Genomic DNA, 16,379 nt, shown 5'->3' with positions numbered 1-16,379 from the left:
AAGAAGCAGCTCTTACACTTGAGTTTAATTTTATTACCATTGCAGTTGTAAATAAATTGTTTTTATAGTTGTTTCAGTGTGAATAAGAATTTTATCTTATCACCCAATTAGCAGTATGAGGAGTTTTTAAAAAATGAGAAATGTATTAGGGATGATTTTGTGCATTTCTGAACACAAAACCCCCTTGTATCTGTAAAAATTACACCTTTCTTTTAAGGCTACAAAAAAAAAGAATTTAAATTATACCAAATAAACCACTTTGAAAAGAGTCAAGTAAATTCTTCCCTATCTGTGGCATTGTTATAACACAATCAGTTGGGCACTGATAACTACTTATCATATTCATGGCTGATTTCATATTCTCATACAGTAATAATCGTATTATGATCACGCTAACTACTGTGTTGCCAAGGCTGCAGGAAGATGATAACCTGCCTGAAACTAAAACCTTCAGAAGTGTTGTAAAAGAAAGAAACCTAAAATGGAAACTTTCCCATTAGTCCCCACCTGCAGGTGAGGGTCTTTTTGCCCAAACCTGGCTGTGGACACAGCCTGAGCAGTGAGGATGAAGGAGATGGGATCTCCTGCTGCCAGCATCTCAGGCTGGTCTGTCCTTTAAGATTTCTTTTTCAGAGCCTATTTTGCAAAGCAAACTTCAGTGTGGCTCTCCCCGATGCCTCAGGTAACACAGACCCTCTCTTCCCATCCTATTCTATTTCCCATTCCCCCCTCATTTTCACAGAGACTTCAGCTTTCTTTTGGCCCACCCAGTTACAGGGAAATCATGCTTCTTAGTGGTGATTAAGCGTAGTCAGTGACTTTAAAAAAAGAGAACAAGAGTCCTGCATTTAACTTTCACTAAGAATTTAAAAAAACCCCAAAAAACACTGCGTAAATGGTCACTATTTTCAGTCCTCTTTGATTTTTCTGTAGCAGAAAAAAGTTATCTCCCCTATTTATTTTAAAAGTGCTTTTGAGCTGTTCAACATTATTCCTGCTTTGGACATGAGCTACCACTGTTACAGGTGTGTGCAAATTGTGATAGAATAGAATATTTCAGTTTGAAGGGATCTACAATGACCACTTCGTCCATCTAGGTTACTCTTACATGCTTTTGCTCAGCTCAGGGGCAGGAGACTTTTACGTCTCACCCTTCAGGTGTTCCTGCTGCCAGGGAGACACTTCCCTGTGATTCTTCAGCAAGGTTTGACCTCTGGTATGTGACAAGTGAAATACAATGACTGATCTGAGGCCTGGATCTCATTTGGTGATTCTGTTAATGAAGTTGCAAGTGGACAGGCAACAGCCTTCATTACTTGTCCATTTTTTTCCCTGCAGCAACTGCTGTGTTTTAGGTTCACAGCAAGAGTTATGCAGGATTGTAGGATGGTGTCTGGGAAGAGGAAATATTAGGCTCACTTAGGCACCAGGTTGCCTTTTCATCACAAGCTTTGTACTAAATAATGATATAATTAATTACCATAATGATTTTTATTTTAAAAATATATGATATCATTTATCAACTGCAAACTAATTTCACTTTCTCTGTCCTATGAATTTAAGATTCATGTAAGACTGATCATGCTGTAAGAGAAAGCAAGTCCTATTTTTACTTAGCCAAAAGAGTATTTGCAGTATGTTAAAGCCATAGTTGTATTTCTTACTGTTCCAAGCCTTTTGCATTTCAGCTGTCAAATGCAAACGTACAAAAATCTCTTTGGAGATTTTTAAACTTCTGATGTTGCATTGAGGTGTTTTTGGTGTGGGTGATTTATTGGTTTTTGTTTGTTTGTTTGTTTGTTTGGGTTTTTGTTTTGGTTTGTTTCGGGAGTTTGTTTGTTTTTGTTTAATGAAACTATTAGCCTAAGACTTAAAGAAGTTTAATGATGTGATCAAAAAATACCTCCTTCATTTGCATTCTCTTTGTATGGCTGCTGTAGATAGAGATCTGCCACCTCTTGCCTTGTACAGGTCTCTGGAATGACAGGGACAATTTCCCTAAGATTTAAGAAGACCAGGATACTTTAGTACTATCTTAGCAAAGAGCAAGAGTGTGTAAAGTTATTGAAACAACAAGGCTTGGTACCTCTAAAGGCTTAACCCTTCTGTTTATCCCAGAGGCAGTGAAGAGAAGGGGCAGTATAGCATAAGATATTTTTCCCCCATCAGCATTTTTCCCCCATTCCTGGCTGGGACCATATTTCCAAGCTCATTCTGGTGACTAAGTAATTTATGTTTCAGTACCTAGGAGGGATGGGGCCCTGTCAGGGATGAGGCTGATAATTGGTTTCTCTTTGAGGTGCAGAGATGGGGACACCTGTTAGTGAGAAAGTTGACCAAGGACACCAGCCCAACTGACACCGACTATTTAGCAGCTGTCAAGCAGTAATGACTCCCAGTCACTCCTATCTCACCTGGGTTTGAACAAGTAACCCAGAGACAAAGGCCTGGTATCTCATTACTGCCCCTCCCTCGAGCCAGCCCACTCTTTTCCAGCAGATGTCTATCGCATTCGTGTCAAAATCATGTATTTAAAGGAAGAAGTTTGCAAAGGTACATCTGTCCAGCACCTAAAAGCTCCCCCCTGCGCCCAGAAGTTCAGTCTCAGGCTGCCAGCTGACAGGGAGGTACTGCAGGGTCTATCCCTGCCTTGGGCTCCTACACCCCCGCATCCCTTTGCCTCCCAATGCCCACTGTACTTCCAGACCAAAAGTCTTTATTATATTCTTATTAAGAGCACTATGTGTGGCCTTTTAAAATAGCTGGGGGAGAAAGGAAGGGGCACCAAATTATTGACAGGTATAAAATCCATTCAAGTTAGCTTAGCTGCTCCCTCTTACCCTAAGAGAGGATTCAGCTCACCCAGTGAGAATAAAATGAGCAGGCTTGCCTGTCTAACATACCTGATAAGTACAGGGGCCGCAAAATAATCTTCCTCTGAGGACATACATGAAAATATCAGCAGCCAAACACATTTTGGCTTTGATTTATCAGGAGTCTGATCCAGATAGTATTCAGTAGTGAGCACTAGCCAAACTGTCTTTACAAGTTCCAAAACAACATGCTTCTGGGATAGAAACAGCAATAAAATGTTACCTGAAGACATTACATGCAAAAATAGCTCTTGCATCTCCCTCTTTCCCTTCCCCCTGCTTTCAACCTGGCAATGCTGAGCTCTGCCTACGGAAATGAACAGCTTCTGTTCTGGTAGGAATGCTGCTTCCAGCAGGTCTGGTGTTCTATACTGGGCAGGGTCCCCTCTCAAGCCCCACGGCAGCTTTTCCAGTCTGTCAGGTCAGGTAAGTGAAGTGAAGAACAAAAGCATTTCCGTGTGCAGGAAGGGGAAAGCATGGCAGCAGTCACCTGTGGCTCCCACAGCCCACCCTGCCCCTGCCCTAGCCACTGGCAGTAAGGAGAGACGTTTGCTCAAGGTTAAAGCATGGAAAGTGCTGCTGATGTTGGTGGTGAGGTGTAAGTAAGAAGAGAGTTGGCACGTCTCTCAAATCCTCTGTATATTAGTATTAGTATTAGTATTAGTATTAGTATTAGTATTAGTATTAGTATTAGTATTAGTATTGTTGTTATTGTTATTATTTTTATTATACTGTTTGTATGACAGTCACTTCTATGGCCCCCAGCTGCAGACTCCAGGCCATGCAGGGTAACAGTGACTGCAGAAAGGCCTCCTCTCTGATCAGCAAATCTCTCAAGGATGCCAGACTTACATCTAGGAACTCTTTGCTCTGGATAATCTGTGCCAGAGCAGCAGCAGCAATCCTTCTGTACAGTAAACCATGCAACAATGATGACGTGCTCAGTCATCAAGGGGTAGGAAAGGGAGGTGGAGCTCCTTTGCCATCACAGACCTCACACAGATGTGGTTCTGGGAGTGGTGATGGCAGCAGATGGGCTTGAGGGAATCCCAAGTGGCCAAAGAGGCTGTCTCATGTACAGGAGGATCAGGAGACTCTGATCACTACTCTGTGCTCCCTAGGCACTGTGATGGCTCCTGGGGGATATTTTTATTGCTCCCTAAGGAGTTAGGTCTAACCTAGACACATTGCCTCCCAAAGAATCTTCCACCTCTTTTTTTTCCCCCTCTCTCTCTTTTTTCATTACGTGCACTGGGTTTGCATGGAAATATGTCTCCCAGTTCAGGTAGCATGAAAACTTCCTTTCTCACAGCCTCCCTCCTTCACTAGTCTCTGCAGGTGCTTCAGCTGCAAACAAAACAGGAGTATCATGTATAGCAAAAACCACTCTTTTTCTTGGCATACAGAAATTCACTGTGTGGGACTATTCCTAGTCCAGAGACAGACTTACTGAATGTAGCAGAATTAAGGTAAAGCTCTGGAAGCTTTATGGGCAGACTGGGCACAGCCTTCTGCTGGTGGCAATGCATGGTGCCCTCTTGTTACACTACATCATTTGCCAGCACCCTGCCATATTTTCTCTTCCTGAGCCTCCAGAAGGCCAGCCCAGGATCACAGAGCCAGTCCAGAGGGCCCAGCTGGAAGCACCAGGAGGGTTGTTCAGTCCACTGCACATTTTAACAGGCAGGCAACCAGACCAGAGTATCCTCATCAATAGGACTGGTCCTCATGGGTGATGCTGTTGGTGATCCCAGCAATAAGGCTGACCTAAAAGACGGGGGTTAAGCTGCAGGGAGCACACGGGCATAAGAAATTTGCTTTGATTCGCTCTGTTCAGCTGGAACTTTGGTTTCCGGAGATGTCAATTCTGGAAACTTTCCTGAGCGTTACATTCACTTCTAATGAAGGCAAAGCAGGGAGTACAACAAATAAGCTCAAATATGCAAGCAGAACTGATCAATTAAGCCTGGTACATCCTGCACGCTATCAAAACCAATGTACATCATGACTGAAGAGTAGTATCTGCAAAACAAAGCTCGAGTTGTACCGAAAATGTAAATCCTTGAGTTTGTTTGCTCTGAAAATGAAGAGACTAAAAATAAGATTATAAATATGGGGATCTTTGCTGCTCTGGCTGCTCGGCGCTAGAAGGGTTCCTGTGTCTGACAGATTATCTCTGCGCCACTAAAAATGATCAGAGCCCTCAGGCAATTAATTCCTCACTTTCAGAGTTTTACTTCTGCGGCAACAACCACCGCCATGGACAATAAGGCGGGCTGCCGAGAGGGGCGGGTTTGGAGCGGAGGTAAACAACCGCGGGCAGATAATGAGCCGTGAATACAAAGGCACGGCAACCTGCTTGCTGGAGGGAAAAGCCCAAGCCAGACCAGCGCTGCTGTGACCCACTGGGCCGTGGGAAAGACTTAATCCCGCTGGTGACAGAGTGCAGGAAATGTGATAACAGCCAGTGCTATGCTGGGAAAGGTGCCTCCTCACCTCACCTTGGCAATCTGATCACCCCACACCACCTGGACTTCCCCTGGTCTTCCGTGGGTGGACAGTGGTGTCCTGCCTCCTCTTTATATTCGGATGGCATCCCTGCTGGTAACGGTGACCCTGCCTGGCAGCGGCAGCAGATATGGGCAAAATGCAGAGAGGAAACGGAGTCACCTGCCTCCAGAACCTGCTGTGCTCACCCAGGCCAGGAAGAGGATTTCAGCCACTCCAAAAGGTGTGTTGACTGAGATCACCTGTTAGGAGGTCTAAAATGACACCGTCTTCCTGCTTGGTTCACATTTGCAGAGCACATCCTGAGGTCCCCAGCCCCACACCACGGAGCTGGCAAGGTGTCTGTTCTCAAGGCATCCTCTGCCCAGCACCCAGCCTGAAGTATCAGACCCGGCAAGGGTCACAAGTCCAAACTATGGGCTTAGAAGAATACAGTAGAAAACAGATCTGCAACCTCCAGAGGATTTTTTACTTTCACACATGCAAGGACAGACAAGCTGGAAGTGCTACTTTTATATCAGAAGTGCAAGTGTGATTTCCTGGAGGGCTTTCCCTCACTCAGTTCAGGGTGATGGAAAGAGCCTTTCGGAAAAACATGAGTCTGGCTTCAATCCAAAATATCCTCTGAATTCCCAGATTCCTGATGAACCAGCAGCACAAACACCTGATCTCCAGCCTTTGCTTTGGACTTAATTGTTTTGAAGGGCAGTCGCTATAGGGAGCAGGAAGTGATCTGTAGATCCTGGAGACCTGAGACAGCAACCTGCAACATCTCTGCACCAGGAGGAGCCCAAGGGGAAGGGCGCTTTTTGTTGTCCCTTTTTCCAATCCAGGCCAAATTTTATTTCATGCCATTTCAAATACCACACAAAGCAAAGGTAGTGAGTAATGTGTCAACTCACAAGGAAATCCCCATGTTTTGTGTATCACCCCACTTCATGTAACACTGTTGCAGTTCTTCCTTGGGAAGACCGATAATGGATTTTGTGTAAGAAAGAAATTTGTGGGGTATTAATTTTTGTCCAGAATGTACTAAAACTGGATGTTGTCACTTAAGCCACTGTTCCTTTAAGTTGCGCTGTTTGACACCATGAATTATTCAGATATCTCTATGATATATAGAAGTGGTGTCAGCATTTTAGGGCATGACTCTCCTCTCTTATCTGCTATAAAATCCCAGTGGCTTCACTGAGCTGTAAAAGGCAAAATTAGGTCCTCAGCAGCATTGTTGTCTTGCAAGCAAAAAAAATACTCTTTAACACTGAGTGAAGGGCAGCAACAGGCCTTGCTTATAGTATAAAACCAGATATTTGTAATTCCCTGGTGCATCAATACATCTAAAAGGTCATTTATTCATTTGGGAATGAGAAATCAGTGTGTAATGAAGATGGGGGATAGTGTAACATTGCCTATTTTCTCTATTGCAGAATTACTCAGGTTGCATCGACCTCATGCTGCTAATACCAATGGGCTCATCTGCTTGAATAGCGAGGTGTCTGTGCTGGAGCCAGTAGTGCTGAGCCTGAACACAGAGCTGTGCCAGGGAAAAGGAGGGTGTGTGTGGAGTGGAGGAGCCCAGAATAGCCCAGGGGCTGCTGCATCCCCCAGGACACAGACTGTTCAGGGCAAACCTGTCATGTTCAGAGGCTGATTGGGCTGCAACCACTTGCCAAGAACTGAACAGTCCCTGGGAACAGTGCTGATAATTTTTCTATCCTTGCATTGATTTTTTTTCTCCTGTTTTTAAACCAATGATGTCAAAGACAATTCAGTTGAAACTGTTATAAATTAAATGTCAAGCATGGAAGAGCATTCACTCTGACTCCCCAAAACTGAGGGGTTGTTAGAGCTGTAAGAGAAACAAGGATAGAGTTGGCAAGAGGGAAAAAAAAAAAAAAAAAAAAAAAAAAAGAAGCATGTCATGTGAATATACTCTTGACAAAGCCAGGGTTTAAATCACCAGTGGCTTAAATGTTAGGGGCCTAAATTCCTGGAGGTTCCTGTGCCTTGTCAGTGGGTGGGTGCTGCACATTCAGGAAAGATGCAACTATAAACCAGAAAGTGCTTTTGTCTGGCAAAATAACCTCCTGCTAGTACCTCAGCCTTTAGGGAATCCCACATATGCAGAACTCCCCCTATTCTGTGAGCTCTGTGTGTAACTCGGGGCAGAATTTGTCCTCAGTGATGCTCCCTGAAGTCAGGGTAACTGAGGGCTGCAGTTTAGTGATGTCAAGACAGATGTAAATTGTTACATTTAATTTCTGCCATCTCACTGTTGCAACATGTGTGTAGGTATTTACAAAAGGGGTATTTACAAAAGGCAAAGACATATCAAGCATCTCTGGCCTTCTTCCCATGGTGAATAGGATGGTAAATATTTTTGGAAGTGATGTAAACCTTAATGCTTCTGGGAAGAAGCCAAGTGGTACCAGATGGCAGAGAGGAGGAAACTCACCCTATGGGCAGGTTTTTCACAGTATTCTCATCAGCATCTGGTATTTGCCACTGGAAGAGACAATACAGGGGCCAGCACTTTGATCCAGTCTGCCTGTCTCTCTATTCCTGCTACTGATTGATTTCTTACCTGTTTAGAATAAGATCAGTCAAATTATTTTCCTGACACACACTTCAATCCAAAATCTCAGTATCTCTCCTCTTGGGGTAAATGACAGTGGAGGATGTGACAGCTTCCCAGCACAGATTCAGCTGATTCAAATCTTGTAAGTGGAGTTAGGAGATTTTTCTTAATACTTAAAAAAAATTACTCTGATATTGTGTGTAGCCTTCTGACGGCACAACAACGTCGGATCCCCAATATACACTAAATTAGCAGTGAAACTTTTGCTCTTTTGTTATGTATGTGTTTTGGACATGTCAATTACCTGCAGCTCCCAGGTAAGAGCAGCACTGACTACTCCTTAGGATTTAGCTTCCAGCCCTTTCCCAGTGTACAGAGCAGGGATGAGGGAAAAAGCCTCCATATTTAGAGCTGCACAAAATGGTTAAAAACTTCCACGAAAATGAAGTAAACACTGGGTGAGGGGATTTTTATGGGCTTTTTATTTTTGGCTCAAACATACTGTATAAGCCCACTCTGTAGCTGCCACTACAAGAGATCTGACTTGGTATTGCTCCATCAGCCCTGTAAGGGAGCCTGCAGATCTGGACCCAACATGTGAATGTGCACCTCTTGGGTAAATGTAGGGCACTTTGAAATGGACTGGAAACCAGCATTTCAGGCACATCTTGAGAACACACACCCCCCATGCCTTCGTTCAAGGAACAGCTCTTCATCTCCACTGGTCTCCAGTTTGGATGCTACTCTTTCTAGCAATGTTTAAAGGCTATTTATGCTTTTTGGAGGACCTGTTTTTCTGGCAAGGCAAAGAGTTTGCTGGTCATAACCATAATACTTCTTGGAATATCCTGAAGTCCTTTAAATGAGCTGGTGCATTGTAGAATTTTACAAGCAGTTTCAGGGCACAAAATAAAAAGGCTTTGTGGACACAAGATGAAATCCTCCGGTAAAACATACTATTTTCATAAGGAGAGAGAATGAACTGGATGGCCCAGTTATATTGCCAGAAGCCAGCACTAAGGAGCGCTGCATAATCTTCCAAGAGACTGCGTTTTCCTCATTGCTCAGCCAGATGGGCAAATGGAGGCACAAAGGCTTTTCACAGGATGGTTCAGCTGATCTGGGAAAAGAAGGAAGAATGACACAAGATGGTTCTTCAGGTTGTTGCTACTTGGAAAAGTGTTTTGGCTGAAAATACTGATTTATCAGGCTGGAAGTGAGGTGCCTATCTTGATAGCCGAGTTTGGAGCATTGCTCATTTTTTGCTATCGCACAGCATTGTCTCACAAAAGAGAGCTCCCATTGTTGCAGTCTGGGTGCTGGATTCCAAAACATTAATCAAACATTAGGCCTTGCAGCTGATTTATGGGAAAACACCAGCCCCACAGAGGATATATCCCATGTAAATGATTAATGGAGTATGTGCTCTTCGAGATGGCTCCTCAGCGCATATAAACTGGATCACGGTCTGGATGCACAGGCAGCAGGGCGTATTTCTCAGGCTGCCTCACAAAACCGAGGTCTGGGAGAGTCTCACTGGGATTAATCCTGCCCCTCTGCCCACTCCCGCACCTATGAGTGGGCTTTTGAAGAGCCACCCCTCTCCGGGGAAGGGAGGGAAGCGGCAGCAAAGCTCTGAGCTGTGGTGGTGTCTTCTGTAATACTGACGTATCCCTGTAGAGGGAATGCTTTGGTAAGACTTCAATGAGGCTGTGCATCGCTGTATTCTGTCAGGGACCACATTCATTTTTCGGATCACCTGCTGAGTTCAGGAGTTAACATCAAGAACATTTTTACCCAGTAGGTTGCCGGTAGTTGTTTTGTTGGGATTTTTTCTAAAATTCTTATTTTGCTACAATTCGCTTTAAAATTTCATCCCTGACCGAACAGGGTGGAAATGCCCATCTGATTCAATGCAAGGGACAGGCTTTGATGTTGTCTTACATGAGCATCAAAAGCTTAAGATAACATGCATATTAAAAGTGTTTTTCACTGGCAGCTTGCAGAAGGCCCCATGGCCAGATGTAACAAGAGGGAATCCATAGCATGTTGTTTACCAACTGCTTCCACACTTCATCTAAATTGCACGAGGAAATCACAATGCCTTCTGAACAACACCGGGAAACAGGGTTTTTTCACTAAAACTAAAACTATGAACTCATCAAAAATACCCCAACATGATGTGTTATTTGTGTTGATTAAAGTAGGCTTTGCAACATGGGGTTTGTTATTGACCATAAAACTGTGCACTGACCTAGTCCTTTCCCTCCAAGCTATCAAAACATTTAAAAACTTGTCTCAACCCAGCCCTTGGTTCCACAGTGCCCACAGACCACCTGGGCCAGGGACACTTCCTGATACCTCTGCCCTAGCACTGCTGCCTTGCCTTTCCAAAATGAAGGGATTTTCCTCTTCTGCACTGCAAGGTCCACCTTGAAGGGAAGATGAGGGAGCAGAACAGGTGATGATGCATCCTGTCCTCTTTATTCAGGTCACAGTCATTCAGACCGTTTGCCATCTGGACACCTGGCAGCTTCAATGCCACCTCCTGAGCACACAGGCCTCTGGAAGCCCAAACACAGCAAGTCACCAGCCCTCAACAGCCACCTGGGCACCAGGATGGCAGCACTGACAATGAACCCCTTGTGGATGGCATCAGGGGGATCTGTGGTGTTAACATTTCCAAAAGCACAGACATCCCCACTAAGTACTGCAAGCAAGCCTTAATCATCACAGGGACTTCCTCTCTGGCTATTAATAATCTCCTCACTTCCTCTGAGGAGACCCCCTGGCTCCTGAGCTCAGTCTCTGCACAAGCATCAATAATGCTCAGACTTTGAAAGGTTTCACCAAGGAAAGACAGCTTTTCTTGGGAAAGTGATGAAGCAAACATCAGGCGAGCCCAGCAATAAACTGCCCAGGCCAGGCACTGCCACAGTGTAGCTTCACCTGTGTCTGTAATACAGCTGCCAGAGGCTTCTCTCTCTTTTTGACTTTGGTCAATGATGAACAATTGCTCTGCAACATCCCCCTGCTCTGCTCCTCCTTCCCCCGGCCACTGGCCAGGGACCTGCTAGTCACATCAGTGCTTGGGAGGGCCTGGGAGAAGCACTTTCCTCTTCCTGTGGGGACGGATATGATTAAAACCTTGTAAATAAAAGGCTTGGCCCAAAAAATGCCTGGGTGCCTTCTAGACACAAAGCAGCCATGAGCTGTGCCCCAGGGTGGTGGGAAGCAGGAGGTGGGGCACAGAGGGGTGCCATGCCACGCTGGCCATGGCCTGTCTGCCCCAGACCCCAGGAGCAGTGACCTCTCAGCACAGACACCTGCTGGTTTCCACATCCTGAGGTGTCAACCTCAGGAAAGCCTGACCAGCCACAGCCAGGACTGCACCTTCTGGAGAACTGTCACCAAGGTGGAACCCAGCTCAGAGCACATCTGTGGTTCTGGGTGGTCCCTGTTTTACCTGCTCAGAGCTGTCCCCCTTGAAAGGAGCAAACAGGCCTCACCACTGGCTGTGCAATGTGATTCCTCTCTAGGGAACTACCCCAGTGTGGGTTTTGCTAGGGGAGAACTGTCTTCTTCACATCTTCAGGTCAGTGCTGTGTGCCACCAAGAATCCACCTGCAAATCCCACATGAAGTGAACCAGTGTCCACGCTCTGTCCCAAGCTCCTCTCACCCTTTTGCTAATAATGAGATGAAAGGCTTCCTTAGGAGAAAAGGGACAACAGTGCCCATGGAAGGGATGGACTCCTCCAGGAGCAGGGAGGGTCTGCTTTTTTTGCTTTAGTAGGGAACCGGCAGTTGTCTAGTTTGCCAAGGGAATATCTGGGCTCAGAAACCAGCAGCATAGACTTGTGCAGAAAAACAGGAAGAAACTGCAGCTTTACCAAGACTGAGAAAGATAACATCAAAAGGCAGAAGTTGCAATCCTCCATCCCTCTCTGTTCCGATGTTCCCTCCATGCACAGGCCATATGCCCTGCATCCCACGCTCTGGCATCAGATTTGATGTCTCTTTATAGCTAGAGGGTGGCTTGACCAGCTTTCCAGTGTGGTCAGAAACCTGATGTTGCACTGGATTAACCCTGGAGTCAAACCATTTACTCAGGTTCCTAAGTAACACAAAGCTGGCAATTCCCTGGGGCTTTTTAAGGATACTCATGCTGTGACCTGGTGTACCTTTCATTTTAACAGTATGATACTGGCCAAAAAGCAGCCCATGGAGAGATACCATCGCCCAAGGAAAAGTGCATTAGACTGAAACTCAAGAGATGTGATGCGAAGATATAGGAAAACTGCCACATGTTGCCTAGGAGATTCACTTTATGAACTTTCCATGCCCTTTACAAGGTTCTGTCCGATGTGTGCTGAAGTTGAGGCGGGGACATAAGGACGACCAGAACCTGTGTCGATTTTACTGAGGAATAAGCGTTATTTGCGACTTCAGGACCGTTTCCTCCCGCACCACTAAAGGAATATGCCGCTCCCAGGAGCAGAGAGGTGGCAGGGATGTTGGAGCCAGCTCTTCCAACCTGCCGAGGCAGGAGGGACCCGCGGACAAAGGCGGCCGCCCCAGGGGGAGGGCGGGCAGCGGGGCAGAGAGGCGCGGGGCCGGGGCCCGGTGACAAAGCCCTTGGCGGGGGAGGCAGCAGCGGAGATGCTCCGGGAGATCCCGCTCCGCTCCCAGCCCAAGGCGGCCGTCCGTGGCCCCGCGCCTGGGCAGAGCGGGACCGGGGCCATTTCGGCGCCGCTTCCCCGGGCCGCCCGGCAGGCGCGTTTTCCTGCCTGTCCAACCCCACCCTTTCCCGGGATGGTGCTCCCTCCGGTACCTTTTTTTTAAAGAAAACCCGGGGAAACCCATTAAAAAAAATTAAAAAAAAAAAAAAGGCGAAAAGCGGGGTGGAAGCCCCGGGGGGGCAGCGGTGAGCCGGCACGGCCGCGGCGGGCAGGGCACGGCAGGGCACGGCGGGGCGGGCGGAGGGCGGGGGGAGGAGGGAGGGAGCGGCCCCGTCCCTTTGTACCTGCCGTTCGAAGGCGCCAGGCGGCCCCGCATTGGCTGCGGCGGCCGCGGCTCCCGTAACCCGAGCCGGCGGCGGGCGCGGCGCACCGGGCCCGGCCAGCGCCCAGCCCGGCAGCCAAGGGGCGGCTCAGCGCGGCTCGGCTCGGCTCGGCTCCGCTCCCTCCGCTCCGCCGCCAGCAGCCGACTCTCCTTCCCTGCCGCTCGGCCCGGCTGGGGCAGGGCCAGGCCGCCCTGCCCGGCAGGAGGTGGGACCAAGCCGCGGCGCTGCCGCCTCCCTCGCTCTCTCGCTCCCTCCCTCCCGAGGGCTGAGCCATTCCGGGAAGGCGCCGGCTCCCCCGCCGCTCCTCGGCAGCGCCGCACCGGCATCGGCCGCCACCGCGCCGGGCTCGGCCCCACGTCGCCCCGAGGCTGCGGACGCGCACCGGCGGAGCGGGGCAGCGGCGGCGGCGGCGGGTGCGCGGTCCCCGCGGCGGGCGGCGGCGGGCGGCGGGCGGGCGGGAGGACAAGTGGACGGAGCGCCCGGGAACGGGGGGGCGGCCGCCGCGTAGTTGTTTTGCCCGGGGTAAGTTGGCCGATCCCTGCGGAGGCTTCGCTTGGAGAGTGCAGCGCTTGGCTCTCGGCTCCCTGTCGCCCCCACCCTCCGGGGCAGTGGGGACGCCTTTTTTTATTTAATCCCCCCCGCCCCTTTTGGTTTGTGTTTTCTTTTTATTATTATTATTATTATTATTATGGGGTCTATGGGGGAGCAGAATTTCCAGTCCGGCGTTGCTTTTCTTCCTTGTCCAACGCTCAACGGAGAACTATAATATTTCTTCCCCGAGATGCTGCAGTGAATTTTAGTTCTAGGAAATCAGGCGAACAAAATCATCCGAAAAACCCGAACCATTTGTTATCCTGTGAGAGCAAACGCAGCCTAGGCACAAATGATGGCAAAAAATTCTTTGGAAGGGTCTAAAGAAGACCTGAGCAAAATTTCGGAAGAGGAGATGCTGAGATGGAGCAAGGAAGAGCTGGTGAAAAGACTGAGGAAAGTGGAGAATGAAAAGATGAACTTAATGGTGGAACACGGCAACTTGATGAAAGATGTAAACCGGCGGCTGCAGCTCCACCTGCACGAGATCCGCGGGCTGAAGGAGGTGAACCAGAAGTTGCAGGACGACAACCAGGAGCTGCGGGAGCTCTGCTGCTTCTTGGATGACGACCGGCAAAAAGGCAAGAAGCTGTCAAGGGAATGGCAGCGCTTCGGGAGGCACACGGCCAGCGTGATGTGGAAGGAGGTGGGCATGTACCAGCAGAAGCTGAAGGACCTGGAGGCGAGGCAGGAGACCCTCCTGCGGGAGAACGTGGAGCTGAAGGAGATGGTGCTGATGCTGGACGAGGAGCGGAGCGGGGCCGGCTCGCGGAGCTCCATCGACAGTCAGGCCAGCCTGAACAACCTCAACGGCGGCTCGGCCACCAGGGACGTGGGGGACGGGAGCAGCACCTCCAGCACGGGCAGCGCGGGAAGCCCCGACCACCATCACCACCACCTTCACCACCACAAGGCCGGAGACAGCAAGGCCGGGGCCATGCGGAGGTCTATGGATGACCTGTCCGCGCCCCTGCACCACCGGAGCATCCCCAACGGCCTCAATGGTGAGCCCCTGCCCGCCCCTGCCCCGCCCCGCTGGCCCCGCCGCCACCCCCGGCATGGCCGGTCCCCCTTGGTGGGGTGAGGGAGGTCCTGGCCATTCCCAACCCTGTCCATCCTTGGTGACCTCTTTGGCAGCCCCGGGAGCCGGGGAGGGGCACCTGTGTGCGGGGTGTGTGTTATCAGTGTGTTATCGATGTCCGGGGCTGAGGGTTGGAGTCTCTTATATCTCCACCAGGGTTGGTGTTTGGTTTTGTTTGTTTGTTTTGGGTTTCTTTTTGGACAAAAACAGCCTGAGTTTTCAGGGTTAAATAAACACTGATTGTATTCCCACTCTTCCTCCTCTTTCTCTCCCCCTTTACATATTTTAGTTTATGTTTGGCTTGTTTGTGTGCTAGTTTGATAAGATTGATAAAGATGGGGTGAGATTTTGGAAGCATCTGATGAAAGTGCAGGTTTGTCCCACAGAGCTTCACCTGTTAGCTCCACAGGCTCTCAGGGCAGGTTGGCTGTGAAATGCTCAGCAGTTTTGGAGAGGTGCGACTCGGCTTTCCCCTGTCTCCACTTCAGAAAGAGGAGTTTTGTTTGTAGAGAAGAGATTGCTCTCGAAGGCACGCTGTACTCACGATTTTGTTCAGGCTAGTCATTGAAGTTCGAAACAAGCTCCACAACGAAATCGTGCCAAGCCTCCTCTGGCAGTTCATATTCAAGCAAAGTTTCTCCTGTTGTCTAATAGTGATCAGGCATTAAAATAACATTGGAATGTCTTTAAAAGGGAGGTTTTTTAAATCTTTTAAAACCAGCTAGACCACATACATGACTTCTAGAAGGAGTAGTGTGGTCAAGAGGGCTCAGTAGGAATCAAGCCAGGCAGCAATCTAAAAAATTCTTATATATAAGACTATTTTTAATGTTCTTAATCCTCTTTTTCAACCAGAGAGGACTATTTTATGGTCGAGGTGTCCTTTTCCCACCTCTAAGCACAGAGAGGGGGATGGAGCCCTAGAGGTTGGCTCTGATTGATATCAGCAGTGGATGTGTTTACCAGACAACCATGCTTTCAGCTCCCAGATGTTTTGGTCTTTTTTTATGTGTGATTTGTGGCAAGTCTTTATGTCCCAAGAGACCTGAGGACGTGGAGGATTGATCAACTCGTTTCACAAGTGTTCATCCATGAATGTGCTGTTTGCAGTCCTGTTGCCTCAGCTGTGTGTCTCAACTCACTGAGTGAGTGAGATGTTCTGGCCACCTTGCCCAGTAGTCAGGGATTGCTGGTTTCAAGGGTGATCCAGTCACCAGATGGTGCATGGTACAGCAAACAGCTTTAAATGTTTGGTGTGGAATTTTTAAATCTCTCTCTTCTAGTGCTGTGTAAATCAGAGGTATCTGGTTTGTAAATCGGCAGATAGCTTCTGCTCTTGACGTGACTTGACTTTATTTTCATAAAGCATTGCTCTCCACAGAGGCTTGAAGAGCACATGACAGATATTGAATGTGCTATTACTGTTTTGGAACAGAAGGGCTTCACAGTTCTGGTTTGTGAACCTTAGACCGTGTCTCTTTTAGGTATTGGTACGATTTAGCTGAATGGGACAAAGCCAGTTGAATTTATCTATTGTCTCAGGGCTCTTGAGTATACAAAACATAACCATACCTTAGAGCTGCCCCTTCAAGCCGGGATGAAGGCACAGTGGGATGCTTCACCTGGGATTCAAAGTCGTTCCTGTCAGCACAAAGAGGAAAGCCTCTGCTTTCAGAGCTCGGTC

At 48.1% G+C, this 16,379-nt stretch overlaps 1 protein-coding gene across 1 annotated transcript in view; it reads left to right on the top strand.

Annotated features, from left to right (window-relative positions):
* The first annotated feature begins 13,355 nt into the window (after positions 1 to 13,355).
* CCDC85C (coiled-coil domain containing 85C) overlaps positions 13,356 to 16,379 on the top strand; it is a 109,652-nt gene continuing 106,628 nt past the window's right edge. Inside the window, exon 1 of the mRNA XM_066188781.1 lies at positions 13,356 to 14,618. Within this exon, the coding sequence (XP_066044878.1) occupies positions 13,907 to 14,618 (712 nt within the window). The 5' untranslated portion in view covers positions 13,356 to 13,906. The remainder of the gene's footprint in view (positions 14,619 to 16,379) is intronic.

The sequence above is a fragment of the Chamaea fasciata genome, unplaced genomic scaffold (assembly GCF_029207755.1).
Source record: "Chamaea fasciata isolate MVZ Bird 193981 ecotype frontalis unplaced genomic scaffold, bChaFas1.0.hap1 SCAF_7, whole genome shotgun sequence".
NCBI classification, from domain to species: domain Eukaryota; kingdom Metazoa; phylum Chordata; class Aves; order Passeriformes; family Sylviidae; genus Chamaea; species Chamaea fasciata.
This window is presented reverse-complemented; position numbering and strand designations above follow the sequence as displayed.